Source organism: Prosopis cineraria, unplaced genomic scaffold (assembly GCF_029017545.1).
Source record: "Prosopis cineraria cultivar Desert tree isolate PC_DT_omini unplaced genomic scaffold, ASM2901754v1 PC5, whole genome shotgun sequence".
Classification (NCBI taxonomy): Eukaryota; Viridiplantae; Streptophyta; class Magnoliopsida; order Fabales; family Fabaceae; genus Prosopis; species Prosopis cineraria.
The window spans coordinates 1,692,063-1,714,353 of record NW_026555336.1 but is presented as its reverse complement, the minus strand read 5'-3'; the positions used below and the strand labels follow the sequence as shown (position 1 = coordinate 1,714,353).

General features: G+C 36.0%; 4 protein-coding genes and 1 non-coding gene across 12 annotated transcripts; all 5 read left to right on the top strand.

The window, feature by feature from the left end:
• The first annotated feature begins 8 nt into the window (after positions 1–8).
• LOC129311974 (AP-3 complex subunit sigma) lies at positions 9–3,603 on the top strand. Of its 5 annotated transcripts, none has more exons than XM_054954500.1 (8): positions 27–182; positions 302–381; positions 489–531; positions 731–792; positions 1,192–1,288; positions 2,222–2,292; positions 2,885–2,976; positions 3,087–3,603. In XM_054954500.1, exons 2-8 carry the CDS (start codon positions 313–315, stop codon positions 3,151–3,153), a joined length of 501 nt encoding a protein of 166 aa, XP_054810475.1. In that variant the 5' UTR covers positions 27–182; positions 302–312; the 3' UTR covers positions 3,154–3,603. The 5 variants fall into 5 exon arrangements, 4 of the variants coding, with proteins under 4 accessions (XP_054810479.1, XP_054810476.1, XP_054810475.1 ...); XM_054954502.1 differs by having other exon boundaries at positions 137–182; positions 464–531; XM_054954501.1 differs by lacking the exon at positions 489–531 and having other exon boundaries at positions 26–182; positions 731–787.
• Positions 3,604–4,216: 613 nt separating this feature from the next.
• TRNAQ-CUG (transfer RNA glutamine (anticodon CUG)) lies at positions 4,217–4,288 on the top strand. Its single transcript has one exon. It is a non-coding gene; the product is annotated as a tRNA-Gln (tRNA).
• Positions 4,289–7,563: 3,275 nt separating this feature from the next.
• Positions 7,564–9,118, top strand: LOC129311981 (transcription factor RADIALIS-like). 2 transcript variants are annotated; one of them, XM_054954515.1, is made up of 2 exons: positions 7,564–7,945; positions 8,785–9,118. In XM_054954515.1, the coding sequence occupies exons 1-2, from the start codon at positions 7,662–7,664 to the stop codon at positions 8,786–8,788; spliced, it is 288 nt and encodes a 95-aa protein (XP_054810490.1). In that variant the 5' UTR covers positions 7,564–7,661; the 3' UTR covers positions 8,789–9,118. The 2 variants fall into 2 exon arrangements, with proteins under 2 accessions (XP_054810490.1, XP_054810489.1); XM_054954514.1 differs by lacking the exon at positions 8,785–9,118 and adding an exon at positions 8,316–8,475.
• Positions 9,119–9,261: 143 nt separating this feature from the next.
• Positions 9,262–13,069, top strand: LOC129311980 (uncharacterized). 3 transcript variants are annotated; one of them, XR_008593429.1, is made up of 9 exons: positions 9,276–9,436; positions 9,644–9,715; positions 9,800–9,874; positions 10,483–10,569; positions 11,305–11,374; positions 11,462–11,553; positions 12,113–12,158; positions 12,270–12,402; positions 12,758–12,826. XR_008593429.1 is itself a non-coding variant. In XM_054954512.1 (9 exons), the coding sequence occupies exons 1-9, from the start codon at positions 9,392–9,394 to the stop codon at positions 12,827–12,829; spliced, it is 636 nt and encodes a 211-aa protein (XP_054810487.1). In that variant the 5' UTR covers positions 9,277–9,391; the 3' UTR covers positions 12,830–13,069. The 3 variants fall into 3 exon arrangements, 2 of the variants coding, with proteins under 2 accessions (XP_054810488.1, XP_054810487.1); XM_054954512.1 differs by having other exon boundaries at positions 9,277–9,436; positions 12,113–12,154; positions 12,322–12,402; positions 12,758–13,069; XM_054954513.1 differs by lacking the exon at positions 10,483–10,569 and having other exon boundaries at positions 9,262–9,436; positions 12,113–12,154; positions 12,322–12,402; positions 12,758–13,069.
• A 4,677-nt stretch (positions 13,070–17,746) lies between these two features.
• On the top strand, positions 17,747–19,378 carry LOC129312177 (GATA transcription factor 19-like). The gene is made up of 2 exons (XM_054954800.1): positions 17,747–18,591; positions 18,724–19,378. Exons 1-2 carry the CDS (start codon positions 18,172–18,174, stop codon positions 19,051–19,053), a joined length of 750 nt encoding a protein of 249 aa, XP_054810775.1. The 5' UTR covers positions 17,747–18,171; the 3' UTR covers positions 19,054–19,378.
• The last annotated feature ends 2,913 nt before the right edge of the window (positions 19,379–22,291 follow it).

The window sequence follows — 22,291 nt, the reverse complement described above, 5'->3', positions numbered from 1 at the left end:
TTTTTGGTTTTTCGTTATGGCCCAAAATGTTGCTTTTTTGGTTACGGCCCTCCTACTTTACTGCCAGCCCAGTCCCTGGACTCCTCCTGCAGCCCCGTTAAAACACCTCGAACAATCTACCTGGCCGATCGATTTGATCGGAGAATCATCGTCGACGCCATCACGGTGGATCAATCATTTAGGTGGATTTTCCTTGCCTCAGGCCGGATATACCTGTTTCATCCCATTTTGTGGAGTTATTTCAACTTCTTTGCAGTTTCATAGGTATCCTCTAATGAGTCGAAACCTCTTTCTCTTCCAGGAAGGGGCAGGATGATAAAAGCCGTATTGGTGATGAACACGCAGGGGAAGCCTCGTCTTGCAAAATTTTATGAATTTCGGGTCCTTCTCCCATATCGTCCTCTTTAAGATTTCAATTTTCCTTTCCTCCCCGAGTTCCTGTGATTGTTAACGCTTTTGTTAGGCTTAATTTTGTTGTGTTAGGTCAGCCTGTGGAGAAGCGGCAGGAACTAATACGTAATGTGTTTTCAGGTCTCTCTCTGTCTCCCTTGGTGTCTCTGAGATCTTATGGATCAATGCAGTTTATTTTAATTCTTCTACTCGATCGCAATGATAGGTTGAAGATGTGTTTATTGTCTTGAGCGTGTCAATAGCCTACTTCTCAGGGTTTTACCTCTTTTAAAAAAAAATATCTGTTTTGGTTTTTATTTATTGTTGATTGTTGATACAGTCTTGTGCAGTAGAGCTGAAAATGTTAGTAGTTTCGTGGATGCTGAGTCCATCTTTGGTAAGGTATTATCTTCTTTTAATAACTCACTACTTAGCTCTCTTCTTCCCTATTTATTGGTATCGTATACTAGGAATGATGGTTGAGCATGAACTTGTTTTTGTCTTGTTAAAAGTTAAAACCTCCTGGTTTAGTAGTATTACACTACTGCTGCAACATGTTTTTGTATGATTATCGAGCATAGAAGCCTCACTGTTAGGTCCATTTAATCTATAGTTTATTTTGTTGTTTTAACATTTTACATAAACTGGAGCTAAATTGATCAGACATCCTGCGGTGCTGACATTATTGATTGCCTGCGCTGTTCCTAACAATTTTGCATTTGAACATGAGCTATATTGCAAACATATCTATATCCCATAGAAAAGAAAACTCGTGGAATCATCTGTCCCTTTTTCCTTCAGGATGCTCGCCTTGTCTACAAGCACTATGCAACTTTATACTTTGTGTTCATATTTGATAGTTCTGAAAATGAGCTGGCAATGCTTGACTTAATACAAGGTAGATTTCTTATTGGAAATAGTTGTTACTTTACATTTTTCCCCAAGTTGTTTGACTCTGGAATTTTTATTGCTTTAGGAAGCATACTGCTACAGGATGGGGGTCCAATAATATTAAATAGCCATGTCCATGAAGTGTTTTCCTCTTGTCACTTATGAGTCTTGAAGTAGATATATGATCTTTGGAGAACAAAAAATGGTGTAATTTTATAATATTGTTAGGAGGGGGAATTTGAAAAACATGAGGTCGGACTGTTCAATTGACTGTGGAATGTGGACAAAAATATGTGGTGGTCAAGTTGGACAACAGCCTCTCAAATCTCCCCTTCATCCAAATGCTAAAAAGCTCTAATCATCTTCTAATAGGCTAATATGAAATATAAATTAAGCGTTTCTGTTATTGTTTTTTTCTTTGCTTACATTGAACTTGAAGTAAGTTGTTTGGATTTTGTTATATATTTCCTGTTGGAAATTGGGAAAGAGCTTGTTGCTTCTGATCCCTATAATCTTAGTTAGGGCTGCACTGAGCATATGTTCTGGAAGATGCTTTAAATTTTGAAGATACTTACTATGAAAAACTTGTGTGTAAAAAATGAGGAACAGTGAATTGGTATTGCACTGAATGTCATTTCGATGGTTTTGAAAATCTCTCTTTCTTGACTATGTGCTGTCTTTCAGATAATTGTTATGGGTGGTGGTGATAGATAATCTGATAATCTAGCCCGACACTTTAATTAAAGAATTCTTGTGCTGTTTGAGTTATCTTGGTTTTGATAATGGGAATATTCTGGATGCAGAATTTATGTGTTCCATGTATTTTCCACTATAATCTGTATTAGCTTTATGTAACAGTCAGCTCGTACTGCTGTTCTTTACTGCTCTTGGACTGCTTATTGGCTGGGTGATTTGCTTACTATGATCTTTCTGCATACAGTCTTTGTTGAAACATTAGACAAATGCTTCAGAAATGTATGTGAGCTTGACGTAGTGTTCAACTATAGCAAGGTTGTGGACTCTTTCTTCTACATATTTCTGCATGACCTTTGTGTTATAGTCTTCGTTTCAATAATAATAAGCCTTATCTCATTAAGTGGATTTGGCTATATAGATTGCATGATACTTTTGTGCTCATCCATGTTATAGATTCGACTGAGTTTTATGTCGGCTGTCCTTATCCAGGTTTGGGACTATATGTAAAACGTAAACATAGATGGAGTTTATAGTCTTTGTATCAAAACACGTCTTGGTTGAACACACTACACATTATTTATTATAAACTTTATTGTATAGTGCACTATAGGCTTGATGTATTTTCTGCTCAGGCAGACGTATTACTATTACTTTTAGACTCTCAGTGTTAAGAGGTTTTTTTTTTTTTTTTAAAAGAAATTTATTCGGAATTCCCACTTCGTTTGACAAGTTGATGATTTTCATGCTTCTAAGTTCTAAGTTAGTGCCTGTATTACTGGAAAATCGAATTTACTCTCATGCTTAATATTACTAGGTATGCATATAGTATTGATTTCAAGTCTATTAGACTAGCAGTAATAATTGCATCTCAAATTTCCCTTTATTTGATGTTATCTGTTATACGCAGATGCATTCTATTCTAGATGAGATTATCTTTGGAGGCCAGGTGTTGGAAACAAGTTCAACCGAGGTTCTGAAGGCTATTGAAGAATTGTCAAGGTGCTCCCCCCCCCCCTCCGTATTTCTAACTTGCAAGGTTTTAAAATTTAAATTAATGTATTTTTTATCTGCATGTGTACATTTATTTATATCCATGGTTTATGATGCAGGCTAGAAGCGGCCTCCAATGCTATGAACCTTGTCCCAAAATCTGTTTCTGGTTGGAGGACGCGGTAGGCTATTATCATTTAGGCTCACGGATTGATCTTCATTGTAGTGATACGTTCCAACTTCCAAGTGTTATGAACGACGGGGGCGGGGCTGCAATTTTTATCAGGAGAATCGATAGCATTTATTTTGGATATTCTAAAGTAAAAACTCCTACGCTGAACGACAAAATAAAATCCAACCAAGTACAGAAGTTTTCATCTGGAACTGCTTTGACTGAATTGGTGCAAGGGACCTCTTTAAACTCTACTTAACCTATTATTTTTGTCTTTGTAAATTGTAATTGCATGCCACAGAGAACGGAGAGATGAGGAATTGTAGTACTTGCAACTTGCAAGAATTGAATTTCCCTCTTGTTTGCTCCAGGACTGTACATTTACAGTATTTTCCCCCTAAGTTAATCATATACTGCTGTTTTATTACTATTTTTTAATCGGAAGAGAGAAGACAGTTATTTTATGATATTTTCTTATCTTTTTTTTTATTTTCACATTTTTATCACAACAAATATAAAAAAAGAATGACATTTTTACTTTCTATTATGCCATATTATATATGAATATGAATATAAGTTATACTAATACAATTACACAAGATGCATGTTTTGTGCATTTTGCTGTTTTTTAAATTATGAATAGCATAATTTATTATAGAATTTATATTATTAGTATATAAATTCTATTAAAATGGTTTCTCTGTTTCTATTTTTTGGAAGCAATCTATCAAAACATAAAAGAAATTTGCACGTCGTGGGAAATCGAATCCAATTTCCAATCTCATGGAAGCATAAAATGTGTTGCCTGGGATGGAAAACGGGAGCTAATCGCCTAATATAAATGGCAAGAAGTGGAGTAAGCCACCAAGTGGGAGGACAAGGATGAACAGTGAGGGATTTGGATTTCCTTCCCAACTTCACTATTTGGACCAAACTGAGTTTAGGCATTGTTCATTGTTGTGCAACAACAAAGAAACTGAACTAACGAACAATCCAGTTTGGGAATTTCCGTGTGGCCCAAATTGAGTTGCGGCTGAAAGCTATCTATTGTTCTTAGTTGTGCCAATGTCAAACAGTGGTCCCATGGTCTAGTGGTCAGGACATTGGACTCTGAATCCAGTAACCCGAGTTCAAATCTCGGTGGGACCTTCCAGTTCTCTCTTTTTTTTCCGTTTTCACTCATCCGAAATTTCCTGGGATAAAACGTAGTTGGGTAAATCAAAATAGGCCTTACATATAATTGTAGTTGCTTGAATAACCTGATATGCATCTGATTGGCTATAAAAACCCAAAAAAAAAAAAAACATGGTAAGCATCAATTTAAAAAGTTATTCGATCTCACCACACGATGACGACGTTAAATTGTTGGCTTGTAGATCTGGATAGAAAAGTTGAGGAGGCAGAGCTACAGCCCCACATGTCAGCCTCATAATCTGAGACTTGAGCTCAGTTATTAAATTAAAAGCAGATGAAGAACAAATTGTTGGAAAACGTTTTGTTTGCCTGCTGTTTCGGTTGAGTATGCATATAAAAATGAGTGTGAAATCTGACAGGTGGGTGGTTTTAGATCCCCCAGAAGTGGATTTCTTAAATTAATACTACAGGTAGAAGATAATTGCATCCCCATAATGCTGCTGCAATTTTGTGTCCCAGAATCTGCAAAGCTGCGGCTTAAAGATAGATTTAACAATTGATAGGCTAATGCTGTGCTAAAGCAGATAATAATTTCTAGTTTCGCAAGTACCAAGTTGGTGGCTCTCTGTCTCTTATTAGCCTATCAGCATAATTTTTCTTTTATCGCATCATAATTTGATAACTGAAAAGTGAAACTTCAGCAATCTCATTGGCAACAATAGAAGAATATGGCACAACCAGACACGTTATAGTTGGAACCTTGGTGATCACACGTTCTTTCATCAGGCTTTATTCCCACTTCCAACGAGGTCGCCAGAACTTGAAGCTCCTCAAATGCAGCAACTATGAGGTGTTTATAGATTGCATTTAATTTTAAACTTCAAATTGATCCAATTCTCTTTCTAAACGGATGCAGTCATTCATTTATTTGCATGATTTGACTTGGTTTAATTCATGTTTTATTTCTAACGATTTCTTTTCATCTAAGCTTGTACTTTTAAAGTTTCCAATTTACATGTATTTTCTTTGCATAGTTCAAATCCAAAATCACAAATTAAACATAGTCTTAGAAAGATTCCAAGCAAACATTATATATAAACAATCAATCCCCAATTTTTAATAAGCATATGATATGATAATATTAATGTTATCTTTGTTTCATTAAAAAAATGATCTTTAATGTTGACGAAAAATTAATAAAACATCATATCAATCCCAAGTTCCCAATTTTAACTGAACTGATACAATTGGGTTCTCATTGAAAAATCAAAATAAATTGATTTATTTTTTAGAGAAAATTAATTATTTGATTGTTATAGTTTTAATTTAATTATAACTTAGTCTATAAATTTTAATAGGTGCAACAAAGCTCCTATAGTTTGACTCAACTATAATTTAATTAATAAACTTTTACTTGCTACAACTCAATCTCCTTTTTAGCTATTGAAAATATTAGTTTTGAGTTTCAAAAAATAACTTTAAGTTGCGTTTTGATGGGTGAATTTAAGTTAGAAATTTGAACTAAAATCTCATATTTAAAATTTAGATTTAAAATTCATATATTCTAAATTTTTTATTTAGATGATAAAAATTTTAAATTATAATATTAAAATCTTTTGTTTGGATCTAAAGTAAAATTTTAAATTCTATATTTAAATTTAAAAGAATGGACGACTGGTGAAAGTTGACGGTTCGAATGGCCAACTTCCATCGGAATCAAACAGTCAAAGCCAATTGGGACTGTAGCACTGACAACAACCAAGATGGGATGGCCACTTCCACCGAGATCGGACCAACGGTGTCAATGAGGAGTTGATGATTGCCTTCCACTAGGACCGAACAACTGACTTTTATAGGGACTAGGACTGAGATCGACGACTACAACGAGACCAAACTGACTGCAATAAGTGGGATCGGACCACTGACTTTCACTGGGATCAGACCGAAAGCAACTAATGGGACGAGATGACTTATTTCCATCAGGATAGGACCTGTGGCAATGAGGGATCGATGGCCGACATCCACCAAGTCAAGTCAACAATCCAGTCTCGGTAATCGTAGTTGGTCCGATTCCAGTCGTCGCTGTCGGTATGGTCTAGGTGGAAGTTAGCCATTCGGTCCTGGTGGTCACTGTCAATTTGGTCTTGGTCATTGTCATCAGTCCAGTCTTAGTGGAAGTCAGCCATTCAATTCTAATGGTCACAATCAATTTGATCCCAGTGGAACTCAATCTTTCGGTCCTCGTCATTGCTGTTGGTCTGGTCCCCATGAAAGTCGAACGTTCAGTCTCCATCATTGTCATTGTCCGGTTCTAATGAAAGTTAGCCATCCTATGCCAATCAAGGTTGGCAGCTTGTTTCTGTCAAGTTATTTGGGCCGATGCAATTATTGTTAATGAGTTGAATAAACCTTCATGAATTTAGGTCAAATTACAGAAAAGATTGAATTAGGATTTGAAATAATGGGAGTTTAGAAATGATTTTAAATTACAAAGAGATTGAAGTAGAACTTGAATTTAGACTTGAGTCAAACCAAATCCAAATATTTTTAAATCCAAACAATGAATTTGGCTCAAATCCAAATCCATATGTATCTAAACATGACATTAATTCTTATAATTTTATTTTTTAAAATATAGAAACAAATATTTTAAATGATCAAAAGTATGGAAACTAAATTACATCAAATTGAAGTTTAGAAAGATTGACAGCTGAATCAAAATTATAGGTGAGCTGTATTGAGTCAAATCAAATGATTAGTTTTTCTTAATTTTAATATTTGAATAATTCAATTCAATTTCAAATATTTGTAGCCATTATTTCAACATTAATATCTACATAAAATACAAAATTTATGATAAGTTGTACTGTTTGTGAGCGATAAAATTCAACTCAGAAAAAGTACACCAAATTCTTTTACATGCAATTTCTTGACAGGAAACAGATGGAAAATGTAGCACTCTCTCTGAAGTCCACATGGGGATGAATAGTAACAATTGTAATGGCGTTAAGTCTAGTTTCTATTTTGCAGCAGAAGTAATTAGAGAAGACTTGAAAGGGAAGCAAGGAAATCTCCAGAAATGAGAATAGTTACATTCCATCTACTCTTCACAGCGGCTCAATTATTTTACACATAAATAGCATTAATAACATGTACGGTTTGCTGGACAACTTGCGAAAGTAAATTTTAAATGGGGTACCGTGTGACGTGTCTGTCTTCTTCTCTCACTCTGCCTCCTCTATATTAACAGTCTCAGCCTTCCTAGTCCCTACCCTCCAGTCTTCCCTACAAACTATTCCATTTTTTTTTCTCTATCCATTCTTCAAAAGATTCTTCCTAGAGCCTCACTTCTTCCCCATCCCTTATCCCTTATCCTGATTCTGTTTCAATGGCAGACAACAAAGTTTCATCTTCTGGTGGCTCCAATCAGAGATGGATAGGCAAGAAGAACAAACTGTTTGAAGATGCCTTGGCTATATATGACAAGGAAACTCCTGATCGTTGGCGCAACATAGCCTTACATGTTGGTGTATCCACTGAAGTTGAAGTCAAGATGCAGTATGAGATCCTTTTGGAGGACATCAAACAAATTGAGTCAGGCAAGGTTCCTCTTCCTCTTTATAACAGACATGCCGGATGCAGCAGACCAAGCATCACCAGTGCAGAGCAGAGGTAACCCACTGTTTTCAATAATTCATTCTGTTGGCAGTTCTGACTTCATTAATTATTATCTTTGCCTTGGTTTCCTGCACAAAGTGTTGGTGCAGCCTTGACCATGATTCATGAAGCAATATGTTCTATTTCAAATATATCATGCATTTGGTCCAAGCATTTACAGTTTTGCTTCTGATAAATGTTTTAGGCAAACCACTTTTTTCTTTGGGTGCATTTTCTGGCTCTTTAGTTGCAGCCTTATCAGGAGATTTTGACATTATTAGGTTATGTGGGTTGTTAAGCCAAAACAGAGAATAATTAGGAAAGATGGAAGACTTGCTGTTAGACTTGTTTGCTAATCCTCATTTTCTTCACACATTATCTGCAGGTTGAGGAACTTGAGACTCTAAGCTAATGAAGAATGAATTATAAGTAAAGACAAGAATAATTTTTGTAGTAGTCAGTTCTCCACATGTAAGCATTGGCCATCATGCAAATCTCTTTGTTTAGGTGTACCCGTGTATGTAATGAATATTCTTTCACGCTTACTCTCAGCATGGCAATTGGCAAGGAATGTGAGAAAAAAGAAACATCATAGATCAAAGTGATCATATTCAAAAATCTCCATTTTGAATGCATATGTGACCATAGTCCAGCAAAATCATATTTCCAATCGCTGGTGAAGAACACAATCATCGATCTCAAGTCAATAAGAATAATTTAGAACTACTGTGTTATCTCAGGCTTACAAAATTAATGTCACCAAACTCAAAGGAAATAATAGGCTACTGGTAAACCTACTTTACTCATCATTTGGTTGATTCAGAAAGATTTTGAAACCTCCTGGTTCTTCGTAGATGATTAAAAGGGTAGAGAGCTTTCTGTCCGGAATCGGAGAATAAAGTGGAGACATTGTACTTCCTTCTCAACGTTCAGTGTTCCTATAGGGCCACCAAACTCCTCTGGCTCTTCTACGTGAGCTCAACTCCTAAATATATGCAATATAACCCAGCCGGCACAACAGAGAGACTTCCCATATACGATATTCAGTAGTAACTATCTTAAGTGAATTGTATTGCTTAAGCAAGTCCTGTGTTCATCCATGAAAACAAAAAGAAGAAGAAAATTTTTTTCCGCAACATTCAAAGCTTAAATTCAAAGCAACAGTAGAAGAGTAAATGTTAAAGAAGCAAAAGCATTCTCGACATACATGAGCTTGTAGAAGCTGCAGAAAGGGGAAAGCTAAAATCGGGAAGATGAAATGGATCCAATATAAAGCCCACCTACTTGTGGGCCGAGGCCCATCAGTCGGACTAGCTGTCAACATGTTCGTGACACCTGCTCAGGAGAAGGTGTTCTTTTTCTTTTTTCTTTTTTCTTTTTTTAAATAAAATAGTTTTAGTGTTTTAGATATCTTCCTGTTCTTTCGGAATCTGCTGGGGAGGAAGAGCCTGAACCAAAGGCATGGGCGGACAAAGAAAGACGGCCTCGAGAAATCCGCCGTTCAAGGTTTGGCGCGCTGCCTTTTACATTAAAACTAATGGCGTGTTCTTGCATTTGCTTGAGTTTGTGTTCAAAGGCAATGTGATTTTCCAAAAACTTTGGAGGATTTATTCTAATTCAACAATCCTAAACATTATTTTACATCTTGGGAAACTATCAACTCTTATTTATAAGAAGCGAGCTCGTTTACTGAAACGAATTGCTTCGTCACAGATAATTCTGGGTTCTTCATCAAAGGCTCGCAAACAGATTCTAGCGGAGATGGGATTTGAGTTCACAGTTGTGGTATATATTATTGTTTAATGAAGTAAAGTTGCAACTCCCAGATGGCAATGTACTATTGGAGAATTTATTTGGCTTACAATTTAGACTGCAGACATTGATGAGAAAGGTATTAGAAGGGAAAAACCAGAAGACTTGGTAATAGCCTTAGCTGACGCAAAGGTATGAGTTCTTTGGTTTCTTCTTCCTCTTTTGTATTTTTCATTTTACTCTGCCAACTAGAACTGCAACACTCTCGGCATGTCTGGGGCCCAAGAGCGTTTGCATGTGTATAACAGAAGTCATTGATTTCTTGTAATTGATTTTTATGGTTGGGCTTGATAACTTTTTGGGGGTTCTCATTCGAGATTTATACCCCTTTAGTTTATTGATATATTAGTCTTCATCAGAGGCTTTGTATAGATGTGGCTTCATTCATCTCCCATATATTATATCGAAAAATAATAAAATTGGAATTTTCCATGAGACTTAAGAGTTGTCAGCCCATTGAACCACGGGATTTGTTTAATTTCCAGTAAGATTTATTTTAGAATGCTATGATCAAGAAATAAGGCCTTGCATGCAATTTGTTATGACTTTGAATAAGCAACAATTGCATTTTTCATCGTTGCATCCAGAAACCCACTAAAAGTTACAAAATAAAGAAAAGAACAGCATAACAAGTAGTTGACAGAGTGTGCACAAGCAATTTCAAGTCTTCATATTATGGTGTGATTGTTCCAAGCTAAGTAATGCTTGAAATATTCAATCTTCAACTTTTATGTTCTTAGGCAGATGCTATTATACAAAAGCTTTTGACTGGAGAGAATTCATTAGAGGAAGATATTATGGCAACGCTGTTAATTACTTCAGACACGGTAAGCATTTTATTTGTCTTTGCTTGGTTGTTTCATCTGCATTTTTGACAGGAATATTAAGTTACCTGCTATGCATATTCATATAGCAGAAAGGCATGACTTGGTTTGTCCTTTCTCACTTTAATATCTTTGTGATTCATATATCTGGTTTCTGGTTTCTTAGGGACACCATTTGAGAAGAGGCTTATTTCTACAAAGTCTGTCTCATGGACACTTAAATTGTTCTTGGTTCACATTCCATTTATTATTTTATATACTATGATATGAATGGTTTTCTTGATTGCAAGAGTGTTCCTAGCTTTGGGATTTTTTTCCCCCGTCTTTATAAACCTACAAGGCAAGTCATTGGGAAAACGATAACAGAAATTGAAGAACATGAACCTGCAGAACACATCAATTCCAGAAGAGGCGACAAGGACAAATATAACTTTGATTACCTTTCTGAGGAGTGTGCCATAATTAAACTTTGATGGTTCAAGTTTCGTTCATTACATGTCAGCATGCATTTCCCTTGGTCGTTTTGTGTAACAAGTACCAGCTGTCTTTTGATTTTTCAAAAATTGTCATTTTTATTTCCATAATATCTTTCACTTCATCATTGCCTTAGCTTTTTTAGCATTCTATGATATGCTATTTTTATTTTTTTTTGGGGATATATCCTCACCTTGAAGTTATTATCTTTTGTTGCACTAAACTTTATGCAAGATTAAACGTGGTTTTACCCATGTTCTGCAGGTAGTGGTACACCAAGGAACTATCAGGGAAAAACCAACCAGCAAAGAACAAGCAAGGGAATATATCAAAGGTTTGCTTCGTGGAATATCATACATTTCTTATTGGGGATTTTATGCCATAATCGGCTACATACTTATTATTGTAAACTAAATTCCAGGGTATTCTGGGGGCAATGCTGCAGTGGTAGGATCTGTTATGGTAACCAACCTTAAGACTGGAAAAAGATGTGGGGGTTGGGAAAGCGCGGAGGTAATATTGGCTGCTGACTGAGCATATGTCTAAGCCTATCATAATCCGATACAATAAAAATCACAATTTGGATGACCTTTTAGATTTTAAATGCATCTGAAGTTCATTAGTTCCTAACTTTTAGAGTGCTAGTACCTTTTGATGCTTTAAAGTCATTGCTTTATTATTTACATGAGACTATGACAAGCCATCTCCTTCCCTTCCTCTTAGGATTTTAAATGCCCGCCATTCATTATAATACCTCCATTTTGTATCTATTGTCGTTTAAGGCTATGGCACCTAGATTGAGAAATCTAATTGATGTAAAACAGTACCATATATTGAGATTAATAGGGGGCAAAAGATGATAAATGGAAAGAGAAGATGATGAAAGAGAGATAATTATTAAATAAGGGCATGGCTAGGATAAAAAATAGTTCATCAGGCCTTGGATTTCTAAACAACAATAGAAATGGAACAGAGCGAGTGTATTTATATTTTCTGTACATATATTCATTAATTCAATATTTTCTGTTCTCGACAGAGACAGCTTCAGTAGCATTTGTGATTGTCGTGACAGGTTTATTTCCACGAAATACCAGATGAGGTCATTGATGCGGTGGTAAGCTTTTTATAAGTACACTTTTCACCCTTGCACTGAAACAAGCATGAAGGTGAAAAGAGTACTTTGATGAGTTTCTCAGAATATAAGATCTTTGATTAATTTTTACGGGTAATTCTTGTCCCTAAATACTGTATAAGTTTTCTTATTTGATGGGAGCTTCTCAGATTGACGAGGGAGTTACATTCAATGTTGCTGGGGGTTTGATGCTGGAACATCCTCTGACATTGCCCTTTGTTGATGCAGTGGTTAGTTATCTATCTTTGAAATATTTCATTATTTGCACAATATAGTACCTCAGAAAACCATTAGCATCAAAGTCACTCAAGATAAGTGTCATCCGTTTCCTTAGGATCCTTAAGTGAACTTTTTGAATTGCATATTTTCCCCTTTCCAGGTTCTTACATATCTATGAAAGCAGAAAATATTTGGAGCATTAACCGACTAACTGTGACTCGTTTTATAGGCATATATGAATATAAATTTCTAGATTAGCAGGCTTTATAAATCCTCTTCTTTATGTTTTGCCTTTTTATTCCTAAGGGGGGCTGATCTCTCATTACTTAGCTGTCTGAAAAAAAGTTTTCTTTGGAACTTTGGTAGGTTGGATCAACTGATACTGTGATGGGACTTTCTAAAGCTCTCACGGAGAAACTCTTATTGGAAGCTCTATAGTCTTCTGCAATATTACAAATATACTTTGATTGGTACCATGTGCTCCCTGCAATTATTATGACGTGTTTTGTGCTCCAATTTGTGTTTGCCTCTGCAAATTCTTGCAACGCAATACAAACAAGAATGCTATTGATAACTTCTAGCAAGTATTCATAGAAACATTTTCAACTTTATATTCAACTTTATATTGATCTCCCAATCTTGGTTGCTTGATATTAAGTGACTGATACTTTCTGAGGATGGGATGTGCCTTGTCTTTCTCTTTTCTTAATTGCTATGGTGTTTAACCAACTTATAAACAGGTCCTCATGACATCTTTAAGCTATAATTGAATCCTCACAGGAGATTGACGAAAACAGGCATTAGTTCTAGAGGCTATTTCCTGAACCTCCGTGGGTCCACTTGCAAAAGTTCTATAGGAAGACACAAGTTGAATTCAGCAGCGGTAGCATCGGACTCCACTGGTCCCTTGCAATTGACATGAATATATGTTTGGTGTGATATTGTTGGTTATATTTTCCGTGAGTGCCAGACGTGCTTTAAATATCAAGATATTTTAAGTTAAACTTGACATTTAAACTAACCAGTTTGACTTTTAAGGGTCATTTCCCAGTTTGCCAGTCTCCCTAAATGCAAGCATAACATGTAATTTAAGATCTTAGAAGTAATGAACTATGATGAAAATAACACACACACACCCCCACACAAGTATATGACTGAAAAATCAAATACGCATGTACTAGACCTAATGAATACATATGTAAAAGACGCAAGAAAAATGCAGAGGAGCCCTGCACAGTAACGCAGGAGGATCTGAGAATATTAATACAGAATATGTGAACAAGTGACGTTATGCAGAAACTTGACTCTCAATTGAAATGACAATCATTACCAATATATCATATTAATCATTCGATCAAATAATAAGTTGTGCCTAATTAATTAATGGTTATCTGCCAACGAAATATTTAATTTCTTAAATTAACAATTTTGTGTGTGTGTGTGTGTGTGTTCCGAGATCTAGTATTAGATTTCACTTCAGCTCACCATCTAATTCATGCTATAGAGTGCAACATATAATTGATCAAACATTAAGTACAAGAATGATAAATATAAAAGAGAGTTCAAATTATTTTATAAACATAAGATATCTAAATCCAATGGTCAAACATATGAAATTGAAAAAAGTCATTCCAAGTAAGCTACATCCATAACTTATAGAAATTTGTAAAAGAAATAAACATAAAGTAGTTTACATGTTACTCAAATACATTAGCTAAAAATCGAGTTTCAGTCCAGATTTGGAAGCATCAGAATTGTTTTATAGTTAGTGATAAACAACATATATAGGAAAAATATTGACAATAATAATAATAAAGACAAGAAGAAGCTGAGAGTAATAGATCGGGAGCATCTAGAAAAGGGTTCAAACCGAGATTCCCTTTGTTGAACGAATTGCTTAATTGGAGGCTGCCAATCATCAAAAGGCATAACTATTACGGAAAGTCCATACAACCACATACGTTGCCATCGCCTCTGTCCCACTTCCTTCAACCTTTCACACTCTCACAATTCAGACCCCACTTTACAATTATGAACCAAAAAATTATACCTTAAAAATTCCATATTTATCAATCACTATTATTTAAAACCTATATATCATGCAGAGATTAAGCGTGTATCCAAGGATATATACTGCTATACATACATGACTCCATCTTCAAATTAGGAATAAACATACATGAACGTCTGTGTCAGTGATCAGTTCAGTACTCCCTGGGTTAATTTGCTGATTTACTTAAATGAATAAATGAAAAAATGGTTGGTGAAAACATTAGGAAGAAAATGATTATAAATAAAGAAAAAGTGAATAGCACGCAAGGGATCGAATTTTGGGAGGGAGGCAAAGAATAAATGAGAGGGTGATTATAAGGAAAATCCTACGGGTTAAGAAAAAACAGGAAGAAATGAAAAAGCGAAAGGGAATTCTTTTAAGAAGGACACATAATGCACAGTGGTATAAGACCAACTTTGAGTGTTTGACCAAAAAGGTTAGACCTCCTTGGAGGAGACAATTAGAGATTACAGTGTGTCGTCTCAGATGTGTTATTGATACTGACAACAAACTCAACTTTCTTTCTTTCTTTCTTTTTTTTTTTGTGTATATAAATATAGGACGGCTACCTTATGAGTTGTTCCTCCTCATATTTTCCCTTTTTCTTATGTTGTTGCCCACTCTCCCTCGTTTTACTCTTCTCTTCATCATTCTTTGCTACTTTCAAACCTCACTCTATCTATCTATACAAAATTCTCTCCCTCTCTCTCTCTCTCTCGTTTCTGGAGTTCAAATTATATATATATTAAAAAGAAATAAAGGGGGGAAATATCCCCAGCCCCAAAGTGAGAGAAAGACAGACATTCCAGTTGTATCTTGTTGCTTTTGAGGAATGTAATTTTATGCGTTCCCAAAGTTTATTTTACTCATAATTGTCCCATTTGTTTTTAGCATTTGTGCAGTATAATATAATATGTACAGGGTTCAAATCTTCACATATTTAAAATATGGGTCCGGGCGATGTTTATTATTCGACACATTTGCATGCATGCATGGAAGCATATCCGTCCACAACACCCACGTGGCAACTTGATTGATGTTATAATTATCATCATTCACTATTAAACTAATTAAGTATTTTGTTGACAGATTTTCTGGTGAACCAAAAAAAAAAAAAAACCTTCATCAGTATATACTTCAGAACAATTCAAGCATCTTTCTGTAACATAACTTGACTTTCATTTTTTTTTTCCAAAGAGTACTCTAGAAATATTTAAATTTATCAAGTCGGCCCATAATTAATTTCTGCGCGGTGCTAATTAAATTAAGAGAGAATGATTCAAAGGATTGCAAATGTATGCAAAAAGCTAACATTTTGTCTTCCCATCCGGAATTCGAGGCTGTCTTCACCGATTTTTTTCCCCCAAAAAAATGTGAGGATAGTGTAGCGGTCAGATGAGATTTCGTTCATTGCTATTATTTTTACAAAAAAAGATAAATTCTCCCATATAGAGATAGCTTAGGCAGCAGGAAAAGAGAAGGAAACGACTAAGTTTATCCACCGGTGCCTTCCTTTTTAACGTGTGCTTGGTTTTAAGTTTATATCTGACAAGAACATATTTAAAGGGTTCAATTATTTATTCAATTTAATAAAATATATCTCAAATATGATTTGAATGTATTTTTAAGAGTTATTCAAACAAGCTATTAGTCTTCCTCTCATATTTACATAAAGGAAGTTTTTATTTTTATTTTTTAATTTTATATTTATTTTCAAAAATTTACGTGCTCATGGAAGAGGAGAAGAGAATGCTAGGAAAACTCAAGTTGGAGGAAGACAAGGCAGGTGGGGGTCCCAGCAAATGGAAGTTGGGAGCCACGTAAGAGTAAGATGATGATTAAGGAGAGGGATTGCATGGAAGAGCATGAATTAGAGGGCATGCTGCACGCACTCGATAATTAAGCAAATCCAGTTGGGAGTTTGGAGCTCAAGTGAAGAAGGCATAAGATTCAGCCTAATAATGACTGGATGAGTGCGTCAGTTGCTTCACACACACGGCAAGCGCGTGAGAGGGACGTGCCAGCCTTAGGTGAGAGAGAGAGGGGTGGCGTGTGGGAATGATGAACGTAGCGCCAAGTGTGTTGGGGGAATCGCAGTTTTACAAAGCCAATGGAGAGAGAGAGAGAGAGAGAGAGTCAGGTCAGGAGGAGCATCTTTTGGAAAGCGGTGGTCGTCCCGTTTTGTCCAATTGTGCTTCACCAATCTCTATACGATTCGATCCAATGGGGTCAATATTCCTTCGTACTTTGTTCGCCTTTCGCTATTATTATCATCCTGCCCCAGCCCCCACCACCCATTATTTATTTTATTTTTTTCCTCATATGTTTTTGAACTCCATTGGAGTTTTCATGTTGGAGGTGCACGACACTGCCACAAGAACAAGCTCTGTCTTTGATGATTGCTTCCCCACCTTTTCTCCCCCTCCCTGTCTTTCGCTTTTTTCTTCTTCCTCTCATCCAAATATCCATACACTCACACCAGCGGATCTTCAAATCTTGCAATCTATCTATGCTTACTCTGCTAGCTGCTAATACTATTCCAACAAGCAACTGATATATGGGACCATCACTTCATGACGAACCGAGCCCTCTTATATATATGCTTCACGTGACCCCACGGTACGATCCGTCGTCAGATGCGACTGACTATAATTGCTCGCTTCGGATTCTATAGCATTGTGAGAATTTGCAATGTAACAAGTGTGGGAATGTTAGGGAGGAATATGAAGTGCGGTCATTGGATATGCATGCCCCACACAACACATCCATAAAAGTGCGCGACACACAAATCAAAACCTCGCCCCTCACCTAGTTTATTTTCCTTTTATAATCAAGGAATATATAGATATATAGTAGTAGTTAAAGCAGATACACATAGCAGCTCTCTATGTCCATGTACGTTCACGGCTAACTAATGAATGTGAAGCTGAAAATGAGGATAATAACTGACATGTATGGAGAGGGTTTATTACTGGGAGCGTTACGACAATTATTGCAGTGTGGTTTTGGTTTGGGCAGAGGGACAGGGACAGGGACAGGGGTTTTGATGAAGGAATTGGGTTTGAGGGCTAGAAAAAAGCCTCGTGATCGGGGAAGGCGGATCCTTGAAACACTGTTGCCTCTCGGTCACGTGGCCTCTTTTGACTACCCCGATGACCACGTTAAATTAAATACAATCCCTCTCATTGTTTAGTGTACGTTTGTTTATACATTTACTCCTGCTCCTCTTGTTGTCTTGTGTATAAATTCAAATCCATAACTCCAACACTCCCTCGTAGCCTCATACCCTACCCTACCACCAAGTCCCCTCTCCCACTGCATCTCTTGCTCTCACCTCTTTCATTCTATTCCTTACTTCCGAAGCCACTCTTTTTCTCCTCTTTCCAACTATTTCTTTTGGGTCCCTCCCTCCCTCGTCTTTTTAATCCCTCGGTCTCTCTGTTTTCAATTCACCCTTCACAACGTGGACTCCACAGTTGCTGCTGACCGGCATATTATATATATATACCCCGCCATTTTATTTGCTCGTCAAGCTCCTCACCCAACAATATCATCATCATTGTAATTCTCGTTCTCTGTTCTCCTTTCTCATCCATTGAGTTCTTTACCCAGCCCCGTCATATTCTTTCTTCTCTGCCCCTTCGATCTCTTCATTTCACCAATCTCGTTCCAGAGGGGTGTTGGTAGAAACAGGGAGCGAGTCGTAGATTACAAGAAGCTAGCAGTGATGTCTGGTTGCGGCAGCTACGAGGGGCACGTGATGGGAGCGTGCGCGTGTGGCATGTTTCACGGCCAACCAAATTCCTTCCCTGTTCCATACACCAACCAAAATTCCTATGCCTGTGACTACGACGAATCCGACGTGTACTCTTCCTACACGCCCTCCTCCTCTTCCGTAGACTGCACGCTCTCTCTCGGAACCCCTTCCACGCGTTTAACTCAGGACGAAGACAGGCGTGGCGGCCGCGGCGAACGACGTCGTTCCGTCTCCAACATGTGCTGGGATTTGTTACAGTCCAATCAATCCCACAGTAGCAAGTCTGGCAAAGGAAGCTCCTCCTCCAGCGATCCCCTTCTCGCCCGTCGCTGTGCCAATTGCGACACCACCTCCACGCCTCTCTGGAGAAATGGCCCGAGAGGTCCAAAGGTACTTACTTGTCTGATGATATTCTTCGAGTCGTTGATTAATTATTCCTTTGGGTTTCCCTTTCCTATTCTTATTCTTTTCATGCTCTGCAATCTGCATTAAAAGAATTAACGTTCTTTTCTTAAATGCCAGTCACTGTGCAATGCCTGTGGGATCAGATACAAGAAGGAAGAGAGGAAAGCCGCCGCGGCCACGGCTTCGGTGTCGAGCGGCGTTATGGAGTCTCAGGCGATGTACGGCCAGCAAGACAATTACTGGTACGCGCAGTCGTACTCACAGGACGGGGAATGCCGTGTTACTCGCAAGGGATGGTGGAAGACAGCAATGAAGACTCCGACAACGGCATGCCTTTCGTCTCGTGGAGACTCAACGTATCAGACAGGCCGAGCCTTGTCCATGACTTTACAAGATGAACAATTAAAAGCTAATTGTAACAGGAGCACCACTTTTACTAGAAACTAGAAATGACAAGAGGATCTAGTTACTAGTTGGACGATGGTCAAGATCACGCAGGTCTACGTCAACGTTTTACGATGATGATGTAGATTGTTGAAGACGTTTTTGATGGCGATGGTTATGGTGTCTTCAAATTTTTCCCCTTTTGTTTCCCTTATGTTTGATTTTTGACCGTTCCCCTTTTCTGCTTGCTTCTTCTCTCTCCGTCTCGCACATAAGATGGAGTTAGAATGGGACACCTATGCTATTAGTTACTTTGCTTTTTTTCTTTTGAGTTCGTTCTTCGGTCAATCAATTACATATATATAGACCTCCTTTTCTGTTTGCTTCACTTTCCTTTCTTGTTTCCCAATATTTATTCATTTTGAAAATTAAACCATTGATGAACAATGTCATATATATATATATATATATAATTTATGTGGACCTCTTGTTCAGTTCAAGTAAAGGCATATTATATATACAACAGCTTGCATTCCATGTGTGGAAAAGAAACATGGTCGATTTCATTCGTTTTCATTTTCCTGAATTCCACACGGCAGACATGGACCTTCAACGCAGAGTGAAGGATATAAATGGAGAAATTAATTTGTTGTCATTGATTCTGCTATAGAGTAAAATAATTGTTTTTCTCGACCAATGAATTAGTGATCATATATAATGTATTGGATCGGATCAAACTGCAGTGTCTGAACCGGACACTGTGCGGTTCAGAACAGTAAAAAAACTGAACTGTCTTTTTGGACTGCACCATCGAATCTAACAGTTCAAAGGAGCAAGAAATGCGTATAGCTAGGCTGAGAGAAGTGAGAACTGATATGGTGGGGCAACTTTTATCATAGATATCCAACCTAACATGATTACTGATCTTTCTTTTCTGATAGTTTTAACTGCATATTTCTATAATATATTAATGGTATATTCACGATGATCAACAACTTTTAACTTTTTTTTCTCACTTGTATGGAGATTTTAATGTCGTATCCTCCTCGTGGCTCCTTGTTTATTTCATCATAGGATTACGAAATTTGGTTTCGGTACTTGATGAGACGGTGGTAGGACAACGACTTTGCTAGAATTGATCGAAATATTCTCAAATAAAACCACAAACATCCATATGGTTCGTTCAACTTTTATTTGTTTAACTACCTTGTTACTTTGAAACTTTTAACGTTGAATATGAGAGACTTGGATATGAAGCAGACTCTGGTCGATGGTAGTTTGGTTTCAATGCAAATTAAGAATGTTTCCAGTTTCCTATATCTCTCGGAAAAGTTTTGACGATACTTGGGCCCTGTAAGCCAATGACGTAGCTCTAATTGATTACAAATATAATCCGCAAGAGACTAATATAATGTGTTTACTTATACTGTCATTTATTTCTATCATAGGGTACCTTTTAAATAAATGATTTTTTTGGTTTTTAATATAAAGTACATGAAAGATTATTTATTACCATGTTTTTAATTTTACCCTATTGTAAATTTAATTTTATGACTTATTGTATATTGTGTATATCATTTTATAAGCTCACTATCATTTCTTGGTTCCTGAGAAGTATTGCTTAAAAGTGTTTTATGATAAGGATCGCAAAAAGTACATAATCCCAAAGCTCTAAGTATGTTTTAATTTGATGGATAATCATATGTTTTTAAAAATTCTTGTGGATAAGTTTTTAACATAAAAGTATACTAATAATGGTTTAAATCATGAAACAAATAACTTATAATTTTTCAAAAATAAAACTTTTCTGTTCAGTCTTTTAATGAAAGCATTGTTTCTTTAAAAATTAGAGAGGAATTAATATAATGGGCTACTTATTTAAGATAACACCGATTATTGATCGTCAACCAAACGTCGACAAAACTCCTTCTATTTTTGGTTTCAACGCTTCAAATAATTGAAACTCACGTATTTTTGTTTGGAATTTTATCACTGTAGATCAAGAATGCGTGCAGATTAATGTCATTAATTATTCTTTGTGCTATGTTGGTTTCATTTAGTTACCATGCATTCCAGCCACTACTTTAAATCACTTTTATGGGGGGGAAATTGTCATTGATGGGGTTTAAGAAGACAATAGTCCAAAAATTCAACATCACTACAATGAACCATAAGTTGTGAAGCATATCTCATATTTATTATATCATTGTATCATCATATGTTTATTATATCTCATATTTGTCATATCATTATATGTTTTAATGAAAGTTTATGTGAGGAGTTATAACTTATAAGTGCATGTTCTTATAATACCTGAAAACATCTTTGAAAGAATATTATAGAACCAAAAAGAGTGTATGGCAAAAAAGAATTGTTAATTTACTGGCAGGGGTTGTAATTAAATATGCTAACTTAGCCAGTAGTTGATTTTGAACATTGAATATGCATGCAATTGTTAACCAATGTTTGGGTTTGAACATTAAATATATGCATGTAATTATATTAAATATTTGTTGAGAGAGCTTTGTTGTCATTGTGATCCTTCCCGTTAACTCAGATTAGTCAGGATCCAATGTGACCATCAAATACTGGGTGGTTTGATTGAAAAAAAAAAAAACAGAAGTGTTAATTTATGAAAATCCTTTATTTGCTTAATTAGAATGGCATTATGCTTCATGGATAAATTAATTTAGTTCAAGAGACATCACTTTATTGCCTATAAATAGAACTTACCACCACTCCACTCACGAGCACAAACTCATTGTCTCTACCGTCAAGTGTAGTACAAAAGATGGAGACAAATCTCGCATTTTATAAACTATATTCCTTTCACTAAAAAATATAATCCATTTTTTTAAAATAAAATGTTTAAAAATATAAAATATTTTGAGTTTTTCAAGATATAATTAATGAGATTTTTTCAAAAGTACCTTTAATCAAGGGTGTAATTGATAAGGTTTTTTTAGTTAAAATACTCTATTAAATAGAAGTAAATATAAAAAGAGTACTCCCTTTATTTAATAATGTAAGCATTTTTAATCGAATCTTATCCTCAATAAAGTAGTTACCTACTTTCAAACTAGCCTATCTTTTCATATTTACCCTTATTAAATGTCTATAATAAATATAAAGTTATTCATCAATAGAGGTGCCTTTGAACAAAAGGCAATAATTACATATCAAAAGATTAAAATTTTTTTACATTTTTTAACATCCAACTTATCAAAAAATATTTTACATTTTTTAACGGAGAGAGTATGTAATTTTAAATACAATTAACTAACTCATTGAAAAATGTGAT